At 39.8% G+C, this 14,449-nt stretch overlaps 2 protein-coding genes across 7 annotated transcripts in view; one reads left to right on the forward strand and one right to left on the reverse strand.

Annotated features, from left to right (window-relative positions):
* nlgn2a (neuroligin 2a) overlaps nucleotides 1–2,329 on the reverse strand; it is a 191,985-nt gene extending 189,656 nt beyond the window's left edge. For 5 of the 6 annotated variants that reach the window (XM_044340571.1, XM_044340569.1, XM_044340567.1 and 2 more), the window contains exons 1-3: nucleotides 2,158–2,329; nucleotides 2,002–2,072; nucleotides 1,265–1,399 (exon numbers count right to left, since the gene is read on the reverse strand). The gene's annotated coding sequence lies outside the window, so the exon portion shown is untranslated. The remainder of the gene's footprint in view (nucleotides 1–1,264; nucleotides 1,400–2,001; nucleotides 2,073–2,157) is intronic. The other variant, XM_044340570.1, reaches the window with a different exon arrangement.
* Nucleotides 2,330–9,504: 7,175 nt separating this feature from the next.
* Nucleotides 9,505–13,158, forward strand: tmem256 (transmembrane protein 256). The gene is made up of 4 exons (XM_044342342.1): nucleotides 9,505–9,652; nucleotides 10,337–10,374; nucleotides 10,875–10,955; nucleotides 12,470–13,158. Exons 1-4 carry the CDS (start codon nucleotides 9,571–9,573, stop codon nucleotides 12,611–12,613), a joined length of 345 nt encoding a protein of 114 aa, XP_044198277.1. The 5' UTR covers nucleotides 9,505–9,570; the 3' UTR covers nucleotides 12,614–13,158.
* The last annotated feature ends 1,291 nt before the right edge of the window (nucleotides 13,159–14,449 follow it).

The following is a 14,449-nucleotide window of genomic DNA, read 5'->3' on the forward strand; positions in this document are numbered from 1 at the left end:
AGCCACCAACAAAATTCCAGCAGCTCCACAGCTCACATGCAATACCCATCTAATTCTATAATGCAAAAGGTAAAAAAAAAATAAATTTTAGAATGTATTGACAGGCACACTAGTGTAGCCGTGCTTTGTGCTACATGCTAATGTCGGCATGCTATCATGCTCACAGCAACAACACTAACATGCTGACATTAGTGTGTTAGCATAATGACATTCGCTAATAAGAACTGAACACAAAGTCATGAGTTTTGTACAAAATCTGAAGTGATATTCTAGTCTGGATCAAAGTGATGGACAATAATGAAAAAAAACATCAGGTCAGTGTTAATTTTTGTCCTTGTGTGGTAATGCAGTTTTGAAACTCTACATTATCTCTTAACAATAATGTGACTTTCAGAAAAAATAATGAAGACTTGATGTTCACTATGAGGGATTAAACAATAAGCAAGTTTCAAGTCTGCTAATTGATTTTCATACGATGCAGAAAATGAATGAAAACCAAATGGAACAATAGAAAAGCTACATTCAAAGTAAACTTGATTTGCAGTAAAAGGACTAAAATATGCAAAACCACTGCTGTGGTTCTGTAGACCATAAAAATATGGGGCTAGATATGAATTATAGCGTTTTCCCAGGCAAACATTTAAAAGATAAAGCTTAAGTTTTCAACAATGTTATTCAACCACAAAGACGTCCACATGCATATCAGCTGCTATTTTCAGCTGCAAGATTAAACTATATTGTGCTAGTGAGTATTTACAGCAGCAGGATGGTGTATGGGAGACTGACTCAAAATAAACTACAATTTAGTGCCTTATTAATGTGATTTTAATAGTTTTTGGACAACAGTGAAGGTATGTGGCATAGAGGATATACAGGCATTGGATACACACACAATAGCCTACTTGTTTGGTACTTACCTAGTTAGTACTTACCTTACCTAGTACTTACCTACGTGTTAGTAATACATGCATTAATTTGAGGGTTTGGTTCCCTCATTTGAATATCAGTTCCATGCATTGATGTGTTTTGTTCTCTGACAGAACCTTCACCATTATGATGTCAAACATTTCTACATTCCATATGCTCTTAACTTGAGGTACACTAGCAGATCCTCATTCATTTGGTATCTGATTGCTCAGCGTAGCACTCGGCTCCTAACACTACTATTTAGTAAGGAGTTTAATCATTTTGGACCAGAATCAGAGGATACCAGATTTGGACAGGAGGCAGTGCTGGCCTTGTGCAGTTAAGATGTTTACCCTACCGCTGTGGCAGGAGAGAGGTACGGTTGACAGTTCTCGGCTCTGGGCTCTTGGTTCAGGAATCTTCAATCTAGGGATCTAATGGTCTCGTCTGGTTTGGCTCGCCATCAACTTCAAATCAACTCAAAAAACCTGACCTGCAGTCATTGACATAGCCAGAAATGATCATTAATCAATTGCCATTCTGATTTGTCAGGAATGATTAATTCCTTAAATCTCAACAAAACATATACATATAATGTAAACAATCAACACATTTTAAATAACCTTTACAGTAAATGAATTTCTGAGTAAAATGAACTAAATTACTATTGTTTATCTTAACCTGGTATTTTTAAATTAAAACAATATTACATGAATTACAGACCAACAGTGTGAACTTAACACTCTATATTCTTATGTTCTCTGTTCTTTTTAAATCAGATTCACTGTACCAATGAAATATAATACCCGACAAAACATAACTTAGTATGTTGCTTCTGTATTTAACAGTTCAGTAGCTTTACCAAATAAAACATTGAGCAATTAAATACTCCACATGTCACATCTTTATATTTTTTCCAGTTGAGTTGTTTTAGTTTTAGTTTATTTGAGCTCTACAACAGTCAGCTAATTGCACTGTTCAGCACGAAATGCTAATTTTTGTTAGCTCTAGGCTCATTCACTTGAGCTAGCCAGCTTAGCCTAGCATCCTGTGGTGCAGCATTTAGCTTAATTGTTTACTTTTACTACTACTCACCAATTCGGGAGTTCCTCTGTGTCACTCGGCAGGTTTCAGTGAGCAGCCTCTCACAAACACACCTCTACGAGCTTAAAACAAAGTACAGGCGGTTACCGTTCTGTTTTGACAACATTATATGGTGTTTTTACTGTTTTATCTGAGTTATGTTTTTACCGTTCAGCGGCAGGTCCTCTCTCAATAGTGTCACCCAGCGTCTGACTAGCGTACGCTGTGTAGCTTACCTACGGTGCTGCGGGCCTGCACTCTGATTGGCTGAGGCACTTCTGTGCTGTTAACTCTTTGTGACCCGGGTTATATCAACAATCCACACTTTCTGAACCAACGTATTCATTCACTGCGTTCAATAAACCTGTTTACTGATTGTTACTGTTATTGATTGATTATTGTTTTTCTCTCTGTGGAAAACTGATGTCTCTTAAAAATGGACTCTGACTTTGTCTTTAAACGAGTCCAACAAATGAGACCATCCTCTTTGTATGAAAAAGAGCAACACTGCTACCAAGCAGACGTAAGTCACTGTAAATGCAAAGGTGAACTGTTCAATTTAATGTTACATTTGACTATAATATGATGTTTCTGTGAGCTGATTGTGCACTGAATCTGTCTTGCAGAAAATGATGCTGAGGCAGTTTATGCTCATGAAGCAGCAGGATCAAGTCTCTGCTTATTTATCTGTCAGACACATGGAGACCTGGCTGCTGACAGGAAGAAACTTTATGGAGGAGTGAGTCAAATTGATCATTTATTTGACTCACTGAAAAGTGACATATTATATTACAGCTTTTTTTTTTTACAAACATTTAAAAGTTGTAGAAGATAACACAATCTTTTTTTATTTTTTACAAGTTTCAGGAAATGATTGGGAGACTAGAGGCATCTCCTCATGGCTGAACTGGTGAGTAAAGTAAAGTGAATCTTCAGACTCTAGTGAGATATGTAAAACTGCATGTAACACTAGTCTACTATCACCTTTATCATCTTACTGTTGAGACTTACTGAGAGTTGTTGATGGGCCTGGACCAGAGCGAGGAGACTCTGTCTCGTCCAAATGGAGTAAGAGGTCTGAGAAGAGCTGGACAATGAAAAGCGGCTCTCACAGCTGCTGTGCAGGAAGGTCACACTGGAGCGCCTTCAGATGTTTGTGTCAAACATCCACATAAAAGCAGAGGAGTCTGTACAAACATTTATTCCATCACTGCACAGCAAACTGCTGTGGAATTTTGGTGGCGCTCGGCTTCGTCCAGTCTCTGCAGGGGATGCAAAGCCAGCAGAGCTCTTGGAGCTTGAGCAGAGCACTGTGCCAGTGGTCCCAGAGGCGGTGAACACGACTCTGAAGTTCCTCCTGGAGGAACCAGAGACTGAAGACAAACTGAAGCTGCCAGCACTGAGGTTGGAAGACTGCTGACTGACTCAGCAGCTCCCTGTCTCTCTCAGTATGGACCTGTCTCTACACCTCTTCTGCTTGGGGTCTGCACTGTAGTTGGTCGACATGGTCAGAGCCATCTTCAAGAAGTTTGACCATCGCTCCAAGACCTTTAACCTGATGGATTATGATGAAAGCTCTTTCTCTGCCAGAGAGGGCGTCATCTCCGCAATCCAGGACATGGACCATGAAGTGCAGACTGCCACATCCAGTCAGGCCCACCTACAGCTCATCACCTCAGAGGGACTACAAGAGAGACTTCTAGAGGAGAGGGAGGCTTCTCCAGAGGTCTCGCTGGATGAGGGGACAACCACTGTGACAACATCCATGTTAAAACTGGAGATCAATGTGGTCGTGTACATGGAGCCGGAGCTGGAAGTACTGCAGGAGGATGTGGAGGCTGAGGATTTTAATGTTAAAAGGAAGAAGAAGAAGAGAGTGTGTGCCTTCTTCCGTGGCATCTGGAAGACAATGTCATGCTGCTTTCGTTATTCCTCTGAACACTGAATCACATCAATGTCTCTGTAATAACTTACTGAGGGACTTCTGGAGGAGAGGGAGGCTTCTCCTGAGGTCTCGCTGGATGTGTCACATCCTGCCAAGACTTTCTGTTGTGTTTGGACTCCTTGTGTTTTTGTTCTTTTGGGTTCCTGTGTTCACTCTGTGTGTTTTAATTCCAGTTCTTCTTTATGGTTATTGAGCCTGTTAAGTTTTCTGTCAGTATGACTCTGTATTCATTGGTTGTCCACTGGATGCCCTCTGACTTTTCTGTTTGTGAAGATTGGACTGCGTGGGAGAGGGCTTGTTTTGAGTTGGACTTTTTGAGGGACTTTAAGACTTCTGGCTTTATGTCATTTGGGATGCCTTTATTGGTTGGACTGTGCTCACTGTGTTTTTGGTTTTCTGTTTGCCCTGTGTTTTTCCCCCTGTGTTCATGTACTCCTCCTTACACCTGCCCTGCATTCTTCCTCGTTAGCCCTGCCCTTGTCTCAGTGTTCTTCCCCAGTCTGCTGTCACCTTTACACCTGCCCTTTATCAGTCTCATCATCCCTGCCCTGCTCCCGGTGTCTTCCCAGTCTATCAGCTCCCAGCCTGCTCCTGTGTCTTGTCACTTGTTCTTCGTTGTCTGATTAGATTTGTTTGTATTTAAGGTCCAGTTTTCAGTTGAGTCTTGTTGGATCATTTGTTTGGTTAAGTTCCTACCTGCACACCTGGCTGTTCTTGTGATAATCAATAACTATGTTCTTCAGTTCTTCACAACCACTTTGATGACATCTATGTGAAGACTATTCATTCTTTCAAAGGCTCAGTCATTTCCTTAAACACCTGAGCACTGTAGTTTTTAACAAATGGTACTCAAACAGGAGTAAATGGTGCATCAATTGGGGACTATTTTCAGCTGTGGATTGATACATGTTTGTGATAGTGAGTATTTACAGCAGCAGGACAGTGTATGTGGGATTATCTCAAAATAAACTACACTGCCCATGTTCATGTAAATGAAGTAACATGTCACCCAGTGAAGCGTTTTGGCTCAGTGATGTGTTTTTAACAGTTTTTGGACAACAACAGCGTTCTATGGCACAGTCGAAGAAGCGCTATCAGGCTTTGGGTATGCAGGCAGTACTTAGGATAAATTGGTAATGGTGTCATATTTTCTTAATGAAACTTCATTCTCCCTTAAAGCTCAGGATTATGTGATAACCACGAGGGTCGGTATAGAATGTGATTAAACATAACTTGATTTGACATGAGAGTAAATGAAAGCATTCGTTTAGGATTGTATTATGCGTTCAGTGCAGGGGCAGAAAATACATTCCTTCCCCGCGATGAAACCGACTTTGCCTCGCTGTAACCAAGTTTCTCCTGCTAGGATATTTTTTTGGCCTAATTGCTGCCAGTGGCTAAATCCTATCCATTTGCATCGATCTCCTTTGAAGAGAGATGCAGATGAGCTTAACGAGTGTGCTAATTATGCTCGTTCGGCGTGGGGAGCCTGCTGTAACCGCAACTTTGTGTGTTTGAGTGTGTGCGTGTATGCATATTTGGGATTTTATGCTTGTGCATGCCTGAGAGTGTTTTTTTTATTTTTTTTTATGTGCATCAATGTCGGGTACAAACAACCTGACATTAACAAGAGTGTGACTCTATTTTAATGTCATTCAGTGGATTAATAATAAGTGTGAATGTCTCTTGATTGCATTGTTTGGTTGTTTGGAGCAGGATATATAATCAGTTCAGTTATGAGTATCACAAACAACCCTGCCATGCAATCAACAATAGAAAGAAAATTGAACTATTTTGCTGAAAACAACCACAGAACAATATTTTTTCGGTGTTGACATGAGTATGGAGACAAATGCTATTGTGTGTTTGTGTGTGTATACCTGAGGCTGTTTTGGTCCAGTGTATGTGTGTGTTCGCCGCTCTGCCAGCCAGTGTAATGGCGATGACTGGTGTTGTCTCCCCTAGCACAAAATAGCCTGGACACCCAGACAAAATGTCACTCGACAGGCCTGTCTCTTCTATCTCTCTCAGCCTCCTTTCCTTTCTTCCCCCAGTTCTTTCCTCTTTGCTGAAAGGGATGTAATGACATGGACGAGTGACAGAGCTGGAGCATGAAGAGCTGTGACACCGGGGCACAATACGTACATTTGTGACTAAACATCTCAGAGACATGAAAGCGCCTTAACAGATAGATAATTGGCTGTGGTTGCGGCATCTCAAAGCGAGCCAAAGACATTGAAGGGCTGCAACCGTCAAAACACATCAAGGTTAATGGAGAATTTCAGAAATGTGGGGTTCTTTTTAAATTTTGTTATCGGGGAGGGAGCACAGCAGGCGAAGCTTTCGGCACACAAAAGATATTTCATTGCATGCAGGGTGAAGCCGTCCTGTCTTCGATTTTGCTGTTTTCCCGCTGTATTTTCACTCTCAGACGCGAGAAACTCAGAGTGTGACAGCGGAAGAGATGGATGACACTTCCAGATGACTTTGAGGTCTTGCTGGTGTTTCTGTCTTGTTACCTGCAAAAGAAAAACAAAGCAGAATCTTTATTTTTATGTTGACAAGACAAGCTGTTTCCACTTTATGTGCCTTGAATTAAAATTCTTTGGAAAACAAAGATGCAACGCCACCAGATATACCTTATAATAAAGCTAAGAAGGATGGGAAATTGGATTTTCAAAACAACCCACAGCAGTACATTAAGCTGAAAGAAAAGGGAGATATTCCAGAGGTGCGTACACTTGTTTTTAATGTGAAAATGGATACCAAAGCAGCAGCAACCCTTGTTTTTTTCTGGATGAAAGCATCTACCTTTGTCACTGTCATCCTCCTAGCAAAGAGGTTGCACCAAGCTGAAGGGAAGTGTTAGGCAACAGCAAGTGTCATGTAAATGTATAAGTTGCAAGACAAGCTACCAGTTTCCATTTGTAGGAAGTGCTCACACGGTTTCTTCGTTTAAAGCTACTGGCGTTTTGCTTGACTGTTTTCGCGAGAGCCAAATGATTCTTCGGACGGGAGCTCGATTGCAACAAGACAGCGAGCAGCTGGCAAACAATCTGAGGCGATCAGACGCATACATGCCCTCACGTCCGCACAAACATGTTGAGGTTTGAGGAGAGGACAGGCAGACGAGCTGGCTGAAGTGAGATGGATGTTGGCTCTTGGAGGAACCTCATAGCACACGGCTGCTGGGACTTAGAGATAATTTGCTGCTTGTCTGTGAAAACAAGATGTAAAGCCATACTTTATTGTTGTCCTTGCTGTCCCATCTGCCACGGGCCAGAATGAAAATGACCTGTGTGTGTGTGTGTGTGTGTGTGTGTGTGTCTGTTTGTGAGTGGATTCTGTAGAGAGTAAGCAAGCATCCCTCTGCATACAACACATTCACCCTGCAAATCATGCCAAAGACATGTCCGCACATCTGCAAGTACACACACGCCCAACGAAGACAGTCTCACACAAACCCCGACACAAACAGACCCGCACTTGCTACAGGTTCAGCTCACAGTTGACGGTGAAGGCTTGTGACTCATAAGGCTTATTTTTAATTAGTTACATGGTCATTAAAATGTGTTAATTGTATGCATTGTGTTAATGCTGTGTCAAAGTCAGCTAAGGACGAGGCTCGGCGGAAACTGTGGTTTAGCGACTCTCCAGTAATGCAGCGTGACCCTGTGTAATTTCAATATGATAATTGGAAGAAGTCCCCCTGCCCCCTCCACACAGACAGACACACACACACACACACACAAACACACTCCCTCTCTGGACAAACTTTGGCAGATGAGAAAGCAATACAGCACCCCCTTTTGGTGGGCTCTCAGCAGGGATTAGTGTATTTTTATCAGAGGGTAACACCAACACTAGTCCTCAACACCTCTCCTGGCAGGAAAACACATCAAATATTAAGAGTAATTCACTAAAGCAGAGAAATTCACCAGTTCTTCCCAAATTGCAGTGATGGACAAATTGCAAATTGCTACGCACTAATGCACCCTCTGCACCACTGAGCCCATCATTCAGTGTTTTGCGGCAATTTGGTGCATAGCTTACAGTGATGCTGGGAAAAAAGGGCAGCATAAACCCCTTTCTAAAGCAACCCCTCTGTGGAGAAAATTAATTATTCATACAAAAGCAGCACAATAGTGGGTCTATAATTCAGCGCTGTCATGAATAATGCATTTCACATGTGAGGTCTTAAACAAAGCAGAGGTAAAAAATAAAAATGTGTTTGATTTTCTTTTCCATTTGTGAAATGGAGGTCAGTTAGTAACAGTGAATTGGGGCCTTTTTCTGTCTGCCCAGCTTAGTAGTGCTGGCTCCAGGTTTCTCACAAAAATAGATGAAAATAATAGAGTGAATTCAAGTGCTGTCTTACTTTTACTCTGGGTGCACTGTGTCTATGCACTGCATGGGAGCTTTGAAGCACAACTAGAACTGACCAGCCACAGGATAATGCTTATACCCATATATACGTAGCTTAAACACGTAGCCTAAAGATATTACAGTGACTGCTGAAGTGTCACGTCAGTGTCAGATCTCTTTGGGTAGAGTTTGAAATCTGCCCTGTGGGTTGAAATAGTAGCACGGCAGTCGCCATTTTGGTTCAAGCCTACACGGCCCGGGGCCCTTTGGTGTTGCTGCTTTCAAGGACTCAGCGGAATGTCGTAAATAATTAGGACAGTTGACATGCGAAAACCGAAGTGGAAAGCATGATATCAGTGTGTCTATCAGTTCAAGGCAAATAGCGGATTTTTTTTTACAAATCTGTGTTAGATAAAAAAAAAAAAAAAAAAAGCACAAGGCTCCTATAACTCACAATAACCTGTAATATAACCTTGTTTTATCTAATGCTACCCTCACACAAGGAGAGGCACTAAAAACATGGTTGCGCCATACTATTTTTTTACTAGTTAAGCCTACACACATGCATAAACATACCAGAAATTAAACTTAAATGTTTTAATTCTAACACTTTTTAATTCCATGACTTTAGCCTATGTGACCATAACAGATTTGTTCTTCACAAACACGGTTGGCATTCGAACAGAAATAGTGTGTTGATAACATTTTTCCAGTTCAGATACAGTTCTTCACAGTGTTAATAAATCAATTATATTCTTAAATGAATTAAAAGAAATAAACACTGCATCAGTTACCGGTCCAATGAACATCCTTAAAAAACAAATTAGCCCAGGGCAAAACCTAATTGCTGACCGCGGGTGTAAATCATAGTAGGCTAATTATTTCATGTCCCTTTTGACCTATATGTACTCAGTAACCAAATTATTCTACCCCACGTTTCTCCTATTTGTTAAATTGAAGTTATAGTTATTTTAACACAGTTATTTTAATAAACACATTGACTATACATGTACACGTTTATGGGATGATAATATTTTCCCACATCTGAGGTGCTTTTTCGTTCTTCCCCTGTCTATTTTTTTTATTTTTTACATTACATTGTTATATTTTTTGTTACAGTGCATTACAATGTATGCTACAGCATTTTGTAGTTTTAATAGTCCTCAAGCGCGCGTTTCAGAAAGCGGAGCTTATAAAAAGACAGTGAAGGCAGCATCCCCGGTACTCTTCCGGCTCTTGACTGAACTAAACCACAACCACACGCAGCTAAAATGACCGCTTCTGCCGTAGTCCGGAGGTTAGCAGCTCTGTCCGGGGCTTCAGCGGTGGCCGCTGGGGCATACGGGGCTCACGGTACGGATTTACATCAGCTGATACTCCATACTCATGCACGAGAGTTTCCATTGGGCTGGATAGTAAACAATGTCAGGAAGGACTGGCATGTCTACGCCAGCCTCCGTCCAAAAACATGCTAATGTAGGGTTTGCTTGTGTATGGTAACAACTGCATAACTATAAAAGAAGAAATAACAGCTTCTGCTAATGTGTAATAGACTAATGTTCATTTGGCTTCCAAAACAGTCATAACGGGCAAGCAGCCCGGGCTGTTTAAATAGACAGTTTCATAATCAAGGTGACCCGCCTCTACAGTGTGTCATGGTAGAAGACATAGAGGGTCGTTAATGTTGGTGTTTAGTGGATGTAAGTTAGTTAAATATTAAAGCTGCTTGCACGGACTGTTATGGCACCATTGCTGTTTGGCGGTATAACATTTAAATATGGGTATATGAGACAGTAGGCTGGCTCATATAAGGGCTGCACTGAACATGCTTTATATCCTGAGATATTAATATTTATACAGCATCATGTCAGACAATAAGAGAGAATGCAAAAACTGTGCCAGCGTTCATTAGCATTGACACAAGTGTAAACCAAGACACAACGTCATGACATGAGTGTCAAACCCAGATTATAAAAGAGTGTAACATGTCATGTCATATGCTGCATTATGTATTTTTTCTATTTCATGTCTCTTTAGGTTTCAAAAACAGCGACCCTGATGATTACCAGAGAGTGGTATGTAAATAGTACTGTTAATAGGAAATACATGATTTTGTTGTAAAGATATTTGAAAAGGTGTAGTTTTGAGGTTGGTTTTAGTCAAGTGCTCAATTTTGAATTACCTTGCACAAATTTATTACACACAGTATGGTAAAAAAAAAAAAACAATTACCTGTTGCCTGTTTTTTTTTTTTTTTTCAAACATGTTGACCTGCACTGAAATGTTAAAACACAGGCATGTAAAAGCTCTGAGATGCTCCATTAAGAGTGGATACATTTTTCAGTCTGTGTGATTGGAGAGCTTAGCCTGATTCTGATTGATGAAAATGATGTATGTAATAGATGCAGCAAAGTAACCAACGAGTGACTCATTAAATATCCTCTTGTGATCCATTTACACTCTACAGTAATAGCCCTTTTTATCCAGGAAATCTTTGATTCACTATAATGAAGACTTGATTGGAGAGGCCAGAAATTTTTCTGAAAGCTCTTCTTCTGTGTCTCTGCCTCTCCAGTTATTTGAAACTGCCAACAAGTACCATTTCTACCACAGCCTGGCCCTGCTGGGTGCTGCCCACTCTGGCAAACCTGCTGTGGTGAGTATGGGAGCCTAATATCAGTTCTCAGGGCTGGATGCACTTCAGCGTACTTAAAATCGAACTGACTCTCATTCTGCCATTTCCTGTCCGCCCTCACTGAGAACATCAGTATTCCTTTAGACCGTTATTACATAAGATGCGGTTTTGAACAAATCTGTGCCTTAGCACTTAGCACTGCAGGGGAATTATAGTTTAATATTTTGTGAGTGCATGCAAAACCTCCATGTTGGTTTTATCCAGTTATGTATAATAAAACTTCAAAAGTCAGTAGATTTATTCAATTACTTGCCTCGATGTTGATTTTCAGATGGATTATATCTAAACCTTGCAGTGCAAAGTATTTGGAGTGTAAAGGTTATGCAAAGATGCATTAACTAAAACAATCTTATAAGTCAACAAATTGCAGTTGCTAGGGGAGACCTGATAACTACTTTGATGAAATAAAAATTGATTTGGTAAATCAATTAAATATAAAGTAAATTCACATTTGTTTGTTTAGGAAGAAAAGTGACGCACAGGTAGGATTACACATTTATTATATTAGGCTATATATTGATTTTTGGGACGGAGTGAAAACTAGGTGGCAAGTGAGCAGAGAAGTTGAAATTGATGGTTAAAAAGACAGAAATGGGGAAGGCAAAAATGCTGATAAATGATTAAGTCCAGTTTCAGCCATCAGAGTGGTAGCTGTATGAATGCAAAATTGATCAAACCCACTGAAAAAAGAAAGCAAGTGACCAATTATTGTAATAATATCAATTTTATATAATTAACATTGTTAAATAACATACAGTTTGAAACAAATTCAATTAAAACCCATTTGGAACTAGGGCTGAGTGATATGGACATAATCAAATATCACAATATTTTTGAGCAAATACCTGGATATTGATATTGCAACAGTATTGTAGGGATGACTATTGGTGCTTTCACAAAATATTTACACAATGAGATTTTTGATAAATAACCATCAGTAATGTGGCTATAATGAATTAGTGAGTAAAGACAAATAATAGATCAAGTAGGACAGTCTGGTAAGTTCAGAAAATTACATCACTTTACTGTAATGTAGCCTTTAAAACCAGGAAAAGACAATCAAATGTGTGTTTTCAGAGGTAAAATGGGGGTTAGGAACTAAAAATAAACAGTATATTTGGCCGTTGTCATATGCAACTCATCAACAATGTTAAGTGACTGGTTGCAGACTGCATGTTTTCAGTTTACATCCATAGAATTATGTTTACATCTTGTTTTGAGGAAGTTGCAAGTTGTGTTCTCACACTTTAACTTGTATCTGAAAAGAATTTCCATGCAGTGTTGGTGCCGTCAAACAAACACACCTTATACTGCTTTAAACTGTTGGTATTTGACACCACTCTTTAACACACTAAACTTGATTTAGATTTGACTATAATGAAAACCTTACATCTGCAATTTGTTGGTAACCTGACAGATAAAAATACTGAGTTTGAAATGATGCTCATGTTTCTCCTCTCTCCCCTTGTATATAGGCCGGTACCCTCCTGGTAGCGGGCATGGGGATGTTCTGTGGCTCTCTGTACCACCAGGCCATGACGGGGGACCCTGGTCTTCGCAAGGTGGCTCCCATGGGAGGCTTAGCTATGATCGTTGGCTGGCTCGCCATGATTCTCTGAACTGTAACAACTCAGGTCTCCTCCACAGGGCCGCTGTGTGACACTAAACTGTCAAACTGCTAATGGACGAACTGGAGAGCTTGTAAGATTTGAGAGGTTAAAAGTGCTGAGTTATGTCACCCATCTAACCGCTCCCTGCCCTGGGTTGTGGGTGTCAGCAGGAGATAAGGTCGCGACAGAGTTATCACTCTTTTGCCATTGCTGTGTGTTTTCTGACTGGTACCCTTTGAGTATTTTGTTTGAGTTTGGTTGGAGATGCATGTGATTATGTCATGCATTTTGTCACATTTAAAAAATATATATATATTGTAGATTTGGTGAGCTAACATATTCAATGGCATGTCAATTTTGTGCTGGGAATGGAAATGGCTAACAGAACTTCCCAATGCAGTTTTTGATAGTAAACAATACAGTACTATATGTTGTACTTCTTTATTTTTACTATATCTTCCCGTAGTGCAGTAATACATCTCTGTATATTATACATCATGGGCACAGCTAATTAGGCTGCAACAAACAATTATATTCATTATTGATGAATTTGCCGATTATTTTTGTGATTAATTGATCTATTGTTTGGTCTATACAAAGTCCTAAAATAATGAAAGCTGGCTGAAATTTCCCGGAGCCGAAGATGATGCCTTCAGGTGCCTCGTTTTGTCAGACCAACAGTACAAAACCCAAAGACAGTCTGTTTATAATCATGTAAAACAGAAAACAGAAGAGGATCCTCACACTGGAAGAACTAGAACGAGCAAATGTTTGTGTTTTTGCTTAAGAAATGACTAATCGTTGCAGCTCTGTGGCTAATAGGGTAAAAATAAAGAAAGGAATATGAAGGCTTTCAGGGAAATAAATACTTTTTTTCTTACACTTTGATGCGTTGCCTAATTATTGCAAGTGAAGTGGTCGCCAAGGGTGTGATCAACTCCTTCAGTACATCAGTCTGTTTGTCAGCAGGAGCAGATCTCGTCAATGAATATCGTCAAAGGAAAAGCACACGCTAAACCAATAATCCATTCAGTCTTATAGTGACAGTTGATCGTTTAAAATTTGGTATCACGTGTTAATAATCTGTTTTCATTCATATTTAGTTATCTGCATACTGATTATTCTATGTATAGATATTGGCTGTGGTGAAAAAAACATTTATAAAAATACTGTACTTGTACTTTACTCCACTACTTTCAAAGAAAAATGTTATACCTTTTACTTCACTAAATGTATGACAGTTACTAGTTAATTTAGATTTGGATGTTTTCAAATCAAACATGATCAGCTCATAAAATATGATTCATTCTTGTAGATTAAACTGCCCAACACTGTATAAAACTGCTAAAATTAGCTCCACCTTGACCAGCTACTACATTAAAAATCTAATTACATTTTAATAAGTCAATAATAGTAATCCACTGATATAATACATATAATAATATCACTGTGAAAGGGGCCATTCTGCATAATGAGTACTTGTGATACTTAAAGTACACTTTGCTGGTGTAGTAAAATTCTGAATGTAAGACTTGAACTTGTAAAAGTACGTCTACATTGTGGTATTACCACCTTTTCTTAAATGAAAAGTATCTCCTCCACCACTATATTACTGTTTTTTATTTATGTAGTGACTATATTTGAACAGAAGACTGTTTGTCTTACCCACGTAGTACTTTGCAGATCATCCAGCGTTGGTTTGTGTGGTATCTGGATCAATGCATCCTGGGTGAATTTACAGCTGTCAATCCCAAAATGCAAAACCTTTACCACAGATCAATGACAGTGCCGGGTGAACAGGGGTGCTGCATGTGTGTGTTTTCAGTAACAGGTGGATAAACCCAT

Source organism: Thunnus albacares, chromosome 22 (assembly GCF_914725855.1).
Source record: "Thunnus albacares chromosome 22, fThuAlb1.1, whole genome shotgun sequence".
In the NCBI taxonomy this organism is placed as follows: domain Eukaryota; kingdom Metazoa; phylum Chordata; class Actinopteri; order Scombriformes; family Scombridae; genus Thunnus; species Thunnus albacares.

Excerpts from the sequence above, each read along its gene's own strand:
- tmem256 (XM_044342342.1), top strand. The coding sequence starts at position 9,571 with ATGACCGCTTCTGCCGTAGTCCGGAGGTTAGCAGCTCTGTCCGGGGCT. Across the intron at positions 9,653-10,336 it reads TGGGGCATACGGGGCTCACG|GTTTCAAAAACAGCGACCCT; the intron begins GTACGGATTTAC and ends ATGTCTCTTTAG. Across the intron at positions 10,956-12,469 it reads ACTCTGGCAAACCTGCTGTG|GCCGGTACCCTCCTGGTAGC; the intron begins GTGAGTATGGGA and ends CCTTGTATATAG.